Here is a 16,766-nt window from a genome sequence, read left to right on the forward strand (position 1 = left end):
ATTATACTGTTGTTTTGAATTTGGTTGTGTTCGATTGGTACAAATTTTCGAGAAATTCAAAGTGTAATTCAATATCTTAGTTTTCGAAATTGCAATTAATTGAAATTTGGAACCAAAACTTTCTATCTCTATCTCTCTCTCCCTCTGTATGGTGTGCACTAACACACTTAATTTCTATTACCTCAGCCGTAAATTTTCCACGAGAGATGAACCACTTAGAAGCTACCTAGAATTCGCAAGTTGGAACAATGTTAATTATCGTGCTTTTAGCTTCGTCAGAAGCTTCTGAAAATATATATTTAAAATCGAGATTTTATTTCATTTTTATTTATCGAGATGTAAATTTCAATTATTTTGAGTTTTGAAGTAGAAAACTCTAAAATAAAAATTCTTCTCATTGAAAACTAATAATTTTCAAAATTGCAAAATATTATTGTATCACTCAAATAATAGTGGAAATTTTCAAGAAATATAATTTTTCCAATTGAAAAAGCTATTTTCAAGGACATAATTATTATTAAGTGGATGATATGTCCGATCAGCTGTTCGAAGGGAAGCCATGTTAGATTTGCTATACAATCTTCCGGCGGAAAATAGAATTAATTCAAAAATTTTAATATTCAAAACTCAATTTATTACTATATTATTTATTTTAATTTTCCAAATTTCGAACGTACGATTGAAGAGACTAATTAATTGTTTGCAAAAAAGAAAGCAATGAGGTAATTAATAATTCCTTTATTATAAAGAATGATGATGATGTAGTGTTAAAAAAAAGTTGCTTATTAGGGGCAAACGTGTCGGTGGCAAGTTGAAAGGTATTATTGCATGTATATAGATGGAGATTAATTAGAGCACTGAATCTGGGCACAAAGGTGACCGTAATATGTGCGTAGGAGTGCATCTCTAATTTGACGGAATAGGAAATAGTATTATAGTGTATAGAAGCCCTTGCTCTCGCGATTATTAATTAAATTCAAGCACTCCTGCCTCGTTAATTTCAACTCACTACATATAATATGGATTACTTGTAGTTTCGATAACTTGAAGATCATCCCTTTCTTCTTCTGCTCTGCCTCGTCATCGCCTACTCTGCTTTTATACTCCCAAAGGGGGCAAAGGGTGACTAAAGTCAAGGCGTTTGGCGTCAATTTAATGATTAATTCATGAGCGTGGTTCACCTCTCGGAATACTTGGGTACAATCCTTCGAGCTGCCCCCACCCCCCAATTTCCTGATAGTGACGTTATTTAGAATAAACAAATTAAAAAATTATTAAAATTTTTTTATATTAATTTTAACTAACGTTATTTTTGTATTTGGAATTGATTTTTCTCTTTCGTTCATGTATTCAATTGAAAATCAGCTGTTAAACGGCAGCCATATTTAGGTCACGTGTGTGTCAGCAGGTTTGCCAACATTAACTCTCATCGGCTTGAATTATGTTCTTTGAATCGACTATGTATATATATATAGTGACCATCGCAATGAATTATGTCAGCTTTATCGGACAGATTTTAATTGTTTCGTTTGATGTGGTCATAGATGGAGAGAGAGAGACAGACGAATCATTTTAATTGGAATTGCAATTAGAGCAAATCGAATCGATTTTCATTGCAAAATTGCGTTTTCTAGTTTACACGCATGTTGTGCAATTTTGTTTTTGGTTATGTGTGGGATTTTGGAGGGAGGGGAAAAAAGGAAGAATATAAGAGGGAGGCAAAGAAGAAAAGCTTATAAGCTTAGGTTGCATATATATATTTGTCGCGGAACGTAATCATCGTGTGAATTCAACATCGATCGTTGCGTCAATTACAGTAGGTTGATTCACATATATATAGGAGGATAGGATGGAGAGAAATTTTCGAACGTGAGAAGCATCATCGAGCATCCTTCATTTGACGCTCTAACCTTATATATATGATGAGATGGAAAAGGGAGAGGAGGGTCGATTTGATTGATCTTGATGTGTTCTCTTTTCGCGTGTAAAAATATTGGGAAATTGGAAAGAGGATTAAATTACAATTACACTTTTAATTACGTGGTTTTCCTTTTTTTCAATCTTTTTATATTCGTTAATTTTCAAATATAATAGTTTTATCGAGAATCGCGAGAAATTTTTCCGAAAAGGCGTAGGATTTTTGATATTGAGGGAAAAAATTATCTTCAGTAAAATCAGCTGTTAGGAATTACGGTCGCCATTTTGAATCACGTGATCATTGTTACCGACTGAGGGTGGAAAATTATTTTTATCACCACATTTTTATAAAAATTAGTAAAAAAAAAGAAATGTTAGGGAAATTTTTTAAAAATTTTTTAAAAATTAAATAAAAAAAAGGGTGAAAAAAATAAATTGACTATTCTCGAGAGAGAAAGAGAGGCGAGACTTTGGGTATAAAAGTTGCACGTTTAGGGTTGAGATGTTGAGGGTTTTCAAGGGAAAAATACGGTGTCGTAAAAAAAAGAGAGCCCATGTATCAAGCAATTGACGATTAAGGTCCAAAGTTGTTTGTCCAGCTTCCAAGGGACACTCAACAGTAGTAGCAGTAAGCAGCCTTTCTGACCTTTTTGACTTTAATTGAACTCTCTTAAACTCTCGGGGTTGACTCGCAAACCTTGAAAAATAAATCCGGACTTTTATTACCATTTTTATTTGCTCAATGTATTTTTATTTATATACAGTTATATATTTTTTTCAATTTACTCTCTTCAATTATTCTCTTTTATCGGGGGCTTTATTTTATTTTATTTTTTTTCATATTTTCTCTTCTCTCACAATGAAATTGTAAAATTCAAAAAAAGAAATATAAATAAATAGATGAATAATCATAACGGTGAATCGTAATCCTTCGGATATTGGGAGATTTTTTTTATTAGATTCATCAGATTATTGACAGGTAGACGAGAATTAAAAGTCTCCATTTTTTCGTGGTAAATTATATGAAAAGGTTTAAAAAGTATTAAAAATTGATTTTTTGTGAAATAAATTAAAAAAATATTTTAATTAACGAAATAATGTTTGGAAAGGTTAAGCTGTGTACAGGAATTGGTGATTTTCTGGGTGTCCCTTGAGGCGTTATACAATTTTTTCTTCACTGCAATTGCAATTTCAAATTATTTTATTAATTAGAAAAGAAAATATGGATTTTTGTCACGGAATTCTGAAACTATTTCAAAAAAAAACCCCCAAAAAGCTTTTTATCCATTAAACAAAGTTTTTTCATTTTCTCCAAGCTTTCCCGGATTTCCCTTTCCATCGTTCAACCGCATTCACTTCGAATTCTTTTTCTTCGTATCTTCTTTTTTCAATGAGAAAAAAAATAATTCCCTCTTCCCACGTTTTATTCAAAAAAAATATATATTTTTTCAAATTGTAAAGCGAAAAAAGAAATTATGACTAAATAAAAAATAAATATAACAAAAATAAAGAAGTCATTTTATATTTTATGATATTTTTGAACAAGTTCTCGTTGCGAATAATTTTGCCATAATTTCATATACATATATAATCTCGAGTGGACCATGAATTGCGCGACTAAAGTTTTTTCGTGAAGTGACAAATGAGAGTCAATCTGCGTATAAATTAATCCGGAAGTGGCGTAATTATCAAAAAGAGGTTTTTGTTCGAGAGAAAATCTCGGGACAGAAGAAAGTGGTCTTTTTCAAAAAAAAAAGAAAAAAATATATATATAAGTCTGACGCGGTACAATACGAGATTACGGAATATACATAAGGGCCGGAAAGAGCGAAGGAAATGGCGGAAGCGAGTTCGCAGAGGAGATAAAATAGGGAAAGAAAAAAAATGACACAGTCATTATCAAAATTTAATAAAGTTGCAAAAATTAAAAAAGTAATTAAAAATTAAAAAATGTAAATTTTAAAAAAACAGTAGAAGTAAATACTAATTGTCTAAAAAAAATTAGGGTTTCGTGGTTTTCTTTATAAAAATATATTTAATTTTTTTTTATTGAGAAATTAAGAAAGTTCTGACAATATAATCTAGATAATATTATGTTAATATAATTTAATTAGATATTATTATCTGAGTGAGATAATTTAACAAATTTTATCTAGAAAAAATTTACTGTTTAGATAATTCAGATAACTATCCAGATTATATTATCCAGATAACTTCATCTAAATAATATTTTCAAGATAAATTTATCTATTTAAAATGTTTTATCTACAATCAAGATAATATTATCTAGTTTTTTTAATGTCAAAAAATGCTTTTAGGTACTCCTCGATCTATATAAGATAATAAAAATTCAGTTATCTAAATTATCTAAAGTAGATTATTTTATCTAGATAAAAGAAGGGATTAACGCCACGAAACCCTAATGAAAACGAATTTTTCTCGTGGAAACTAAAGATATAAAGATAGAGATAAAAATGAAGTTAAAGATCGGATGAAATTTAGAGACAATGATTGAGATAAGAATAAAAATAAAGTTAGAGATTGAAGTATAATTATTAAGAATTTCGATAAAGATAAAAGTAAATTTAAAGATTGAGATAATAATAATAAAATTTACACTTGTAAAAGGTAAATAAAAAAAAAAATGGCTATAAAAATATAAAAATAATAAAAAAAAAAAAGAAAATTGAGATGGAAGGAGAAAGGCTCCGGCGGGGGCCGCTCGTCCAAATTCATGTCAACATGAGCCTGATCACAACTGATCGATCATTTTCTATCTGTTGATTCGCAGATATGTCTTCACCATCATCAGTTACCTGATTGGCGTTTTTATATTTGCCACAATTGTCGGTCAAGTGGGAAATGTAATTACAAATCGAAATGCAAATCGTCTTGAATTTGAAAGACTATTGGATGGCGCGAAAACATATATGCGACATCATAAAGTCCCAGGTGGAATGAAGAGACGTGTACTAAGATGGTATGACTACAGTTGGTCGAGGGGACGTATACAGGGTGGGGGCGACATCAACACTGCACTTGGTCTACTGCCAGATAAACTTAAAACGGAATTGGCTCTACATGTCAACCTCTCGGTACTCAAGAAGGTCACCATTTTTCAGGTGAGCGCTCACACCCCCTTTCTCTCACACCGCAGTTATATGGGGGGATCAAAGACAGAGAGTGAGAGAGACACCTAACCTAACCCAACTATTCTCTTGGATCCATTCGCTCGGACGAAACATGTTCTCACTTGAACGAACATTTGCAATGTATTCTCTTGTCTACTCCCCAAGCGTATTTGGTACAGAGAGAGGGAGAGAGAGAGAGTGAGAGAAGCGAATTCCATCAAAATACGGATGTGATAATCAGGCATCAGTCGATTTCAGCTTCCGTGATTCGTCCGAGCGAAAAATTATCCCTTGCATCATCCTATTTGCCAATCAGTGTTGCAAAATCACTGTTATAATAGGGAGTTTGCATAAAATTTTGTTTCATATTCAAATTTACTAGTTTTGAATTAACATAGCCTTTCAGCTTTATTGAAATTGTTACACCTTCCCTTCGAACGATTTAAGTAAAAAAAAAGTATTTATTAAATTATTGGCCATTTAAATTTTCGCGCGCCTCTTTGTAAATATAGTATAGAGGGAGCTACGTAAGGGGAAGTACATATATTAACGAGAGACAGGCAACTTCTCAAATGTGACACTAGACAAATGCCACATCAAAATTTAAGGCTGTTCTACAATACTATCTTTACATCGGTAATTTTGAAAATTCCCCAATAATTTCTGTATTTCAAACACCCGCAATATTGAATCCGACACTTTGAATTCTGAAAATTCTACTTGATTTATTAAAAATAGAAAAAAAATTTATGCAAACTCCTTATTTACTCAATGTTACATAATTTTTCATAAAGTCATTAAAATTAACTTCAATGTTTTATAAAAATCAAATTTAAAAATTCTACATTCAGAAATTATTTAAGTAAAGCTTCTTCGAAGATGGAAAAAAATGCAAGTTGAACATTATTTACAGAACCAATTAGTCTTTTAGAAAATTTATCAACGTTTACAGTATTAAATTCTATTTTCTTCTTTTCGTTTCAAAATTATATAATTAATTTTTTAAATACATAATTTGAAAAAACTATATTTAATGAAAATAAAAAAAAAATAATTATTTTTCGTAAAATATTCAAAAAATAAGCATTTCTGATTTAAAAATTAGAAATGTAAATACATTTTTTTTGTTGAAATAATAATTTTTCTAGAGCAATTTCGAGAAGTAGAATTAGAAAAAAAAGAGAGAGAGAGAGAGTACTTCAATTTAAATGATTTCACGAATTGTCCGCGATGATAAAAGAATGACCCACATTTCTTTCTCTCGACAACTATTACCATTTTTCTTTCTTTTTTTTTTGCAAATTAAAAACCAAAATAATCATGTCGAGATGATTTTTGCCCAAGGAAATAATAATTTGATACGTGACACATATCCCGCGGGAAGGATATTGTTTGTATATATATATGTGTGCATAAATATAATATCTTAAGCATGCGGAAATTTGAAGAGCTCTTTGTATATGAGTCGACCTTGAATTTAATTAACCGCCTTCTCTTTGATTTTTTTTTCTATACAGTGTCCCTACTCATCCCTCTTTTCTCATTTTCCCTTTTTTTTCACCCTAAAGCACTGCAAAAAAAGCTTTTTATAGAAATTCTTTAGAAATATTTTTTTTTCTATTTAAACAATTTGAAATGTATATAAAAAATATTGTTTATTAATATTTTTTGATTAAATATTTTTGGAGAATTTCTATTTATTTGATGGGACACTGAATTTTTAATTTTGACAATATTACAATATATATATGCCTATTATATAAATGTTATATGTTTAATATAGGTATATATTATGTAGATTATAGAGATATTATTTTGATTTATCACCCAGGTCCCTTGCGTATCACTCTCCGTATTTCCTAATATAAACCTGCATATGCTGCATTCTGATATGAAGGAAGTCAGCGAGGCAGAAGCTGAGATAAAGCCTCTGGAATATAATCCAGCAGTCATGTTCTAACATGATGATGACACTACTATATTCAAAGAAGGAACTATCCCCCCGATATGTTAATAACAAGGAGTCATTAACATATATTTCCTAATTTTGCTGTCAAAATATATTTCATATATAATTATTATTATTATTAAGATAATAGAATTTAATTTTCCTTTTTGGAGAAAAAAATCATAAAATAAATTGACATTTTGTCAAAACTTGAAATCCTATTCCAATTATTATTTAATCTTTTACGTTCGAGAAATACATTTTAATAGTTACAATATTCCATTACAAAAATATTTCCTTTTGTATGATAACTTTAAATTTTCTACTTTTTATTCTTTTTTTTATTTATTTAAAAAATTAAAAAAAAATTTTTAACAAAAGGATTTTTATTATAAAAAAAGACTAAAAAAGAAAATAATGAAAAGAATATAATAAAAAATTAACCTCCAATTAATAAGGGAGAAAAAACGGGAAAACAAGGTTGTAAATTTGGTAACGGGGTGTAAAATGCACATAAAGATAAATTTATATAGGATCCCTTAAAAAAGAAAAGAGAGCGGAAATATCGGAAACTGATCTTTGCATTCAAATGATAAAAAAAAAGTGAAGGCACAAGTGTTAGGGATGAAATGAAAAAAGAAATAAAAACTTGATCTAATCACGATATCTTTGCTCTCCACCCGTCTTATAGTTAGGGAAAAAAAGATAAATGAATACGATAAAAATAAGGCCAATAAGAATGGTGGAGAGGGAGTAAGAAAATGAAAATGATAAATGAAGGTATAGTAAATTATAGAGAAATAAATATGATAAAGAGATGCAGCTTTTGATTTCTTTTCTTTTCCCCATACATGTATCTTGTACACATTTTTTGTTTCAATAAATAAAAAACAAATAGCTTATTCATTTTCATCAAAGAATCATTATTTATCGTTAATAATGATCTTCCTACGCAAGACAATTCTTTTTTCTTAAAAACAAACATTAAATTTTTTTGCACCTGAGGTTCCTTTCATATTTTAATAATTAAAATTTAATTTCTTACAAAAATTAAATATACCAATTTTAAAGACCAAAAAAGAATCCTCTTTGTAGGAAATTTAATATAATTTTTGTCTTAAAAAAAGAAAATTTTAATTTGGATAATTTTTTTTTAAATATAAAAGAACAAATTTTTTCCAAAATATATGTTTATCTGTGAACCATATATGTAACAGATGATATAGAGATTATATACTTGAATGACATCGTTTTATGAAGAGTCTCTAATCCCTTTTACCGCCACCCCACCACCCCTTGGGACATTGTTACCACGTTCATCTCAAGTTATCTCGTTACTGCTAACCCGGGATTCTTATTTCTAGTTATTTTATTCTTGTTTTACTTCTTGAAAAGTGTGAGAAAAACTTTTTTTTGAAAAGAAAAATTATTATTATTATTATTATTTTATGAAATTATTTCAAAAAGTCATGTTATTTTAATTTAAATTAACTTTGAAAGTTGAAATAGAGAGAAAACTTTTTCGATAATAAAAAAATGTACTCTATCAAAAGATGGGAATTTCTAATTTAAAAATCATTTTTTGTTAAATTATGTAAGTATTTTTACACTTCTATAATAAATTAGAAAGTATTTTAATTAAAAAATTTTATTTTTATAATAAAAATCAAAATTAATTAATTTGTGGGACAAAATTTTTCATTTATTGAATTTTTATTGTTTAAAAAAAGAAAGCATAAAGAAATTTTTTGTGGAGTTAAAAAATTTTTTAAGAAAATTCACATCCCAATTTAACGAGAGACCTCTTTCTTTTCATATATGACCCAGGATCTAAAAATATTCATCGTGAGGCTTTTATAAATTTGAGAACATTCTTGAAAGATTGATTTTTTTTTCTTAAATATATTAATAAAATTTTACAGAAATATACCAAATTTAGAAAAATGTCCGTTTATCTATTTACATTTTTTTAAAATTTTAACCTAAATAATTTATTTATGTTTGAGAAATTAAATTTTTCGTATAGAAAAAAAGAAAAATTCTTGATAAAAGGAGATGAAAAAAAATGTCAATCGAGTGGAAAAAAAATCTTTAGGCTAAAATGCTGATTAAGAGCTTTTTCTGCAGAAAAAAAAGAAAGAAGAAGAAGCAATTAAAAGCAAAGTCTGTCAGGCTAATTGGTGATCGACGTTAAAATCTTAAATTTTTTATCTCCCACAAGTTCGATATTGAATTTGATATATCCGCCAAGGAGCCACTGACCTACATTTATGTAAAGTATATTATATCTTTTGAAAGAAAATAAGGTCCATTGAACTGATTCTACAATGCAACATGCTCTGACCTGTATTATTATATATATTTCTCTAGATGCAACATATTGCATTACTTTATTTTCAAATGCATCCATCATGCAAATATTAATAATAAATTTTTTGAAATAAAAAAAATTTTAAATTACATTTTAGAATTTTTATTTCAACACAGCAAAAAAAAAATTTTTTAATCTATTTCTCAGTTAAATATAACCTATAAATAATTATTATCCATCTTTGAATTGAGCTCAAAAAATATATATATTCTGTTGATGAAAAATTTAAACTTGATATTTATTCGGATAGAAATTTTTAATGACTTAACCGCACATATATGCATATTTATATTATATAGAATACATAAGATTTAAGAGATATAATTCTAAGATATTGAGAAATGTGCAATTTTCTATTATAGGAATGTCAACCAGAATTTTTGCATGACCTAGTTTTAAAGATGAAAGCCTATATTTTCACCCCGGGCGACTCGATATGTCGTAAAGGAGAAGTTGCACGTGAAATGTTTATAATAGCCGATGGAATATTGGAGGTCATCAGTGAAACTGGCCGTGTACTCACGACAATGAAAGCTGGCGATTTCTTTGGCGAAATTGGTATACTCAATCTCGATGGACTGAACAAGTGAGCATTCTTTTTTTTATTAACCCAAAAAAAGCGTAGTAACTATTTTTTAAATCATAAAATATTACTAAATTGTTTTGGTAAACATTACTAAAGTGTTTAGTAAATTTTACCGAATAGTTTGGCAATTACTTTCCAACTGTTTGGTAAATGTTACTAAAATGACTAGTAAATACTGCCAAAATGTTTGGTGAATATTATTAAAATGTTTAGTAAATATTACCAAACTGTTTGGGAATTACTACCCATCTGTTTGGAAAATGTTACTAAAATGTTTAGTAAAGACTACCAAAATGTTTGGTAAATTTTACTAAACAGTTTGAATATAAAAGTTAATGCCCTTTGAGGTAAATGAATTTTTATCTCAACAGACGAACAGCTGACGTGCGATCAGTCGGCTACTCCGAATTATTCAGCCTATCCCGAGAGGATGTCCTGGCAGCAATGAAAGATTATCCCGAAGCTCAAGAAATTCTACAAAATTTAGGTCGAAAACGTCTATTGGAAGCTCAAAGAGTTGCCCGAGCATTTCGACAACCAGCATCACCGGGACACGATTCATCTGACAATAGTACCGGCAAAAGAATAGTCGATAAGCTCAAAGTTGACGTGAAAGGTTTAAAAAATGTTTTACGAAAAAGTCGACGTAACACAAGACCCGATGAGAGCCTTGAACTTCAACCATTAACCAGTAGAATGGCACCACTAAGACGACAACATAGAATCGATGACAGTCAGGAGATAACAATTATTTCTGAACCACCAATATCACCACTTGGTGCTGGTCTCCCACTTCTCTCGCGGCTCAGACTCCTCAAGGAAAAACAGGATCGGGAAGAGAAAAGGGTCCTCATGGAGATGCCAAATCAAATTGTCGAACAATCATCACATCAAAGTTCATTAGATCCACAAAATCAAAATTTACCGCTTCTCCAGAGAATCCTCATGCTCAAATCGAAAAGTGACAACGAAACTCTTGGCGTTGAACGAGAGATTGTTGTTAAGGAGCCGCTCCTGACAAAACCAATCCTCGAGGAAACCGAGCTTGAGCAGAAACAATCGTCGGGTTCAGATTTGTCCGAGGTTGCCAATGATGCTGCCACCTCAGCTGATTATGGCGACAGCGGAGGCAGTGGCGTCTCAAAAAAGCCATGGCATCTGCTGAAGGACGCCTCCTTGACAACCAAGGACATGTCACCACCCCATAAAAGTCCACCCACGAGGCGAATACAACTAAAACAAAGTCTCACTCACATACGACAACAAACAAAAATGTACGCCTCGGTTGATGATCTCTCACCTGAATATTGTGGTTTACCATTTGTCAAAAAGCTCAAGATTCTCAACGAGAGACAAAAATTAGCCGAACTTGAAAAAGCCGTAAGAAGTTCAAGTTTAGATTGTGGAGAATTGGCAGAAATTGGTTTCGATGGAAACCTAACGAGAAGTCATTCTGAGGCGTGTGCAATAGAATATGCAAGAAAATTGGCAAAATTAAATAAATATCGTCGATCTATATCGTCACCAGATCAATTATCACCAGAGAATGAGACATTAGAGCGAAGAAATTTAAAAAGTATTCTTAAAAAATTATCAGCTGAAAGTAGAACCGGTAGTTCGGAGGCGTCGGCAACAAGTACACCTGACAGAGAAAAGGCTACGGCAGAATTTCGAAGACTAATGCGTGCCCCAACGATAGAGGGTTACGCTGCAAGACACTCGAAACTCTCAAAAAGCGTGACCTTTAATAAATATACACTTCAAAGTCCACCGTCCGAGGAATCGGCCAGCAACTCACCGTTAACGAGTCAAGGTCATTCTCATTCCCAGGACCAAATCTCACTGCCACCGCCCAATAAAATTCGCTTCCGTCCTCTTGGCAGTGGGGGACTACAAATGGTTTCTAGGCAAAAGGAAGATGACTTCTTGGGAGAACTCATCACCGGAATCAAAGATGTCGTTCAATCAAGAGTGGTGTGTACTATTCTTTTTTATTTATCGACCTAAGACAAAAATAGTAGTAGTACAACTAGCATTGTTTGATGTGCCAATGTTTCTCTAACAGTAATTATTCACACCCAAAATTTATGCTACTACCGAGGCTATTACTCTTTATATTTTTTTTGCATGTTGATGTATTTGGAAAATTTCATTTTTTGCTTTTAATTCCTTCAATCCTATTATCTTTTTTTATAAGAAGCCGACGTTATTAGTATTTAAACCGAAATTAATATTTTCCTGTATTTTAATTAAATGCCAAATTCGCGCCAGGTTATTTTATAAATAATTTTTGAATTTTTAATAAATAATAATAATTGCAAATGGAATTCTAAGAAAAATTCTAAAGATAATTAAATCAACAAGTGAAATTGTCTTTATACCTGCATACCGAGCTGTATGTTTTCAAACAAGTACAAAGGTTACCTTTAGCCGAGGGTAATAAAAGTGGTTGTAAAATCCCTAAGATAATTCAATCAGTTGCAATTCGTGTATTGACCTGTTCGGACGTGCTTAATGTGAGTCTAAATTTTTAAATTTTAAAATCACAATTGGCTTTGTTAAATATTTATTTTCTATATCGTTTCTTTCTTTACATTTTTTAAAGTAAATAGCTCGAATCTTTTAATTCGCGAATGAAAAAATGTTAGGGAGTGTTAATTTTTTTGTATAAGAAAATTTCTTGTTTCGGGAGTGTTCGAAATTCTTAAAATCGCGATCGTTTAAATCTTAATAAAAGTGAATTTATTTTTTAATTTAAAAACACGGTATCGGGAGTGATCGAAAATTTTTAAATCGCGTGTGTCGTCGACGAATCTTACCGCCTGAAATATACAACGATACATCGACTGCAGAAAAAGGTTAGAATTATTTTTTTTTATAAATCATAAATTGTTTTACTACTGAAAAATTTAAAAATTATTAATTTCTTTTTAACGAAAAAGTTAATACCATTGTAAAGCTCGTGATATTATCTCTTAAAATACACTAAGAAAATGTATTTGATTCAAATAAACGCTTACCTGACTATTATTAAATAAATATTTATTTTTGTCAAATAACTGTTGAGTCAATTAAATGGTATTTGTTGAAAATACAGAAATTATTGGTTCCAAAACAGTTTATTTAATTTAAATAAAAATTATTTGGTCCAAGTAAATATTTATTTGATAATAGACAAGAAACAATTGTTTTAATGAAATAATTTTTTTACTGTAGTTGAAGATAATAGCATTTGTAATGAATTATTTTTCTAAAATGTTCTAAAAAAAATATTGTTTTGTTAGTTTCACATTTTACGAACGTCCAAAGTGAAAATTTTTTATAAATATTACCTCGGCAATACCACAATAATCTTAAACCGGGCGTTCGTAAAAACAATCATTTTTGTAATTTTTTTTTAGAACTTTCATTCTGCAATAATTTCTCTATTTCTACTAAATGCCTGTTTTGCGCCAGGTATTTTATAAAATTTCTTTTACATTTTCAATAAGTAAATACAATCAGTGAATGAATTAATTTTATTTAAGTTGATAAAAATTTTACATTGATATACTACGGAATTTTATTCCTGTCGGTTGTGACATTATTTCTGTTGCCTGTGCTAAATACACTGTTCTTATAAACCACGAAGTTCCACCCAGATTTTTCGTATTGGTTCCCCTAGCTGGATATGAAACATATCCAGCTACTTTTTTTTCGAACGTCTCAAAATTTTGATACTTTTTTAAAAATTTTAACGTAGCTTTTTTATAGTTCCTTGCACTTTTTCGTTGTTTTATGCTTTTTGTTAATTCTTGTTGCCTCCCACTCTTTTTAGTATTCGTTTCATGCTTTTATTTGTTTTGAGAATTATATATTAGTTGGTTGTGTTTTCCTTAGTCTCAAAATTTTTGGTTCCAGGATATTTCTTCACTTTTTTTATTTGTCTGCTTGTACCTCTTCGTGAGTATGCTTCTTACTGCTTTCCTTTGTTTTGTGTCGGTTCTTCCTGTCTTAAAAAATTAGAGTTATCAAGAAAATTGTAATGCAAGATATTTTCACCTTTCCAACAGGATGAAATTCAACTCAGGTACGAGAAAGAATACACATCATTGGAGTTGGAGATTAGAAAGCGTGATGAAATAATCTCCCAACTTCAAATGCGAATCCTTCAACTCGAGCAGCGAAAGTCTCGTAGTTGTGATGATTCGGACGACAGTACGGAGGCTGAAGTCTCAATGGAGGAGGATATGGTCGACGATCGTGAGGATCATCCATTTATGCGTGATGGTTCAGTGGATACTGTTCTCACAGCGCAACCACGTCTAAGACATTCCTCACCATCAACGGATTCGTCGATTAATCGACGTTCATGGGAAGAGCACTCCGAGGAAGAGACACTTGAATTACAGGATCTTCCACGATCAATTACACCCCAAAGTATTTGGAAGGAGGACGTAGCGATAGATGTAGATAGTGATTTAAGCAGATCCGATGACGATGATCGCGGTGGTGTTAGTGGTGTGGCAAGGGGTGAAAGCGACACTGACGATGATGAGAGTGCACATAATAATTGGGAAGTGACAATGTTGGCTCAACAACTTGAGGCAAGACGAAAAAGTAGCGGTAGCTCAAGATCGGGTTCCTAGCGTATTAATGAGTTTCTTGAAATTCTGTACTATTGTAAAAACACCGAGAACTCGAGGGTATGGCTAAATCCATTGGAGAGAGACAGTAATGCACCTTTTTGTGAAGACGATTGTCCTTATTTGGGATTTAATGATCACAAAATTTGTAATGAGACAATGATGTAGTTTTTTACTTCTTGCTCCATTTAGAGAATTTTTTCCTCATTCGTATTTTTTTCTAGGTTATGTTCAATTTTTCTAGTCCAGAAGAAATAATCTCATTGGTAGGATTGAGTTTATCAACAGAACCTCAAATTTTTCAAATCTTAACTATTTGACAGACGGACAGGACACACAAAGATTTGAAAACTGTCACTCTCTTTCTTGTTGGGGGGAAAAAAATCAGTGCACAAAGTTTCGTATAGGAAAAAGGATTTAAAAAATACTGAGTCAGTTCGTCGCGTCATGTATACATATTCGGAAGCTGCTATATATAATAAATTTTTACGAACTCTCTCTTTCTCTCTATCTCTCTTTCCTATAATATTATAATCATTGTAGATAGGAAAAATTGCTTCTGAAATTATTATTTCTTTTTTTCGACAAAAAAATATAGAAAACAAAAAACAAGATGTGTAAAAAAATCGAAATCCCCCTTTACCGTCTATATAAATAGTGTATGTGTGTTATAATCAAAGCTATTTTCTATGACACGTTTTTCTGTTATAGATTCCATATTTTTCTACATCTCTCGGATTTACTTTTGTACATTCCAGCGTAGAATCGTAATAGGTTATTAAAACAATAATATATGACGGACTCGACCGACGAATCACTCTCACAACTTGATTTTTGAATTGTAAATATTCACAGGTGCCTGAGAGAATGTAATACTTGGGATATTTAGAATTTAAATGGTGAACCAAAAAGAGTCGAAAGGAAAAAACGAAGGCTTTTATTCTTTTTTCGATAATAATTTCCAAGACAGAATTTAATAAAAAGAAGCCTTCGGTTTTTTTAACTAAAAAAAAAAAAAATAGTGTCAGTGCAAATCTGGGCAAGAAAAAACTTTCATAAAACTCTACGATTCTAATATATACATATAAATTTATTAGAGTTGTGAGAATTTTTGAGCGATTGAGAAAAAAAAACATCCAAGCTTTTCTATTTTGAATCCTCTCTTCCTCTGATTAGTCCCAAATTTTATCATCGAAATTCGATTTTCAAAATATTTTTTTCCTTCTTTTTTTCGAAAATTGCTAGCAGCATTGAAAAAGGTGAAAATCAATTTTTGAAAGTGAAACGGAAGCTGCACTGCAAAGGACTATTATATAAATATGACTAATTAGCAAAAAAAAAAGTCATTTTAATGGAATAATTTTCAAGTAAAAAAGAAAGAAAATATATTACTTATACTGACCAGACCAAGCTCAATATTTCTAGAGTCTTTACAAATTACATCTACTTAAGCGAACGAATGACTTATTAATATGTAAATAAGATTAAATTACTGAGAAAAAAAAAGAAACGGTGTAAATATTAGACTACGATTTATTTATTTATGAATGAAGATGAAATGGAATTTATTTAATGGAAAAAATGATGTGCGCGAGCGATTGTATAGTGACGAGAGTGGGTGGTTTGAAAGATTTATTAAAAAAAAGAAAAAAAACTTGTTGGACTTCTTTAGAAAAGGGGTGCTTGTAATAAAGAGTGAATTATAAATAAAGCGAACGTTGTTTTCAAAAAAAAAAAAAATTTTAAGGTATTTTTTCAATTTTATATTTTTTTATTATAGTGTACCTTTTCAGATTTTTTTGCAAGATAATATTTAAAATTCTACATTCAGAGAAAAAGTTTTTATTAAAAAAAGTATAAAATTTAAATTAAATAAAAACAAAATTAATAAATAATAAATTGGTTAAAAACACAATAAAAAAAATAGATAGAATTTTTTTTTATGTTTATCTACTATTAATAATTTCAAAATTCCGGAAAATCAACTTTTACCTTCACAAAGAGTGTAAAATTCTTCTTTACCTTCATCAGATAAAAAAATATTTTTCTGTTCGTCCTGCTATTGGTAAAAAAATGCTCATCACTTTACCGACGAAGGTTAAGAAAAATTTGAGAAAAATAATTCCATAATTTCACGAGGGAGTCAGATACTTTTATGTATAGAAAATTTTTTCGAAATCAATAAACG

The 16,766-nt window shown here is 30.3% G+C and overlaps 1 protein-coding gene across 3 annotated transcripts in view; it reads left to right on the top strand.

Moving 5' to 3' along the window:
* Positions 1-16,322, top strand: part of LOC127280558 (uncharacterized) — a 122,628-nt gene extending 106,306 nt beyond the window's left edge. For all 3 annotated transcript variants that reach the window (XM_051303612.1, XM_051303613.1, XM_051303614.1), the window contains 4 exons: positions 4,709-5,039; positions 9,730-9,953; positions 10,325-11,927; positions 14,006-16,322. In XM_051303612.1, the coding sequence (XP_051159569.1) occupies positions 4,709-5,039; positions 9,730-9,953; positions 10,325-11,927; positions 14,006-14,581 (2,734 nt within the window). In that variant the 3' untranslated portion in view covers positions 14,582-16,322. The remainder of the gene's footprint in view (positions 1-4,708; positions 5,040-9,729; positions 9,954-10,324; positions 11,928-14,005) is intronic.
* Positions 16,323-16,766: the final 444 nt, after the last annotated feature.

Source organism: Leptopilina boulardi, unplaced genomic scaffold, assembly GCF_019393585.1.
Source record: "Leptopilina boulardi isolate dan_hultmark-lab unplaced genomic scaffold, ZJU_Lbou_2.1 LbouV2_248, whole genome shotgun sequence".
NCBI lineage: Eukaryota > Metazoa > Arthropoda > Insecta > Hymenoptera > Figitidae > Leptopilina > Leptopilina boulardi.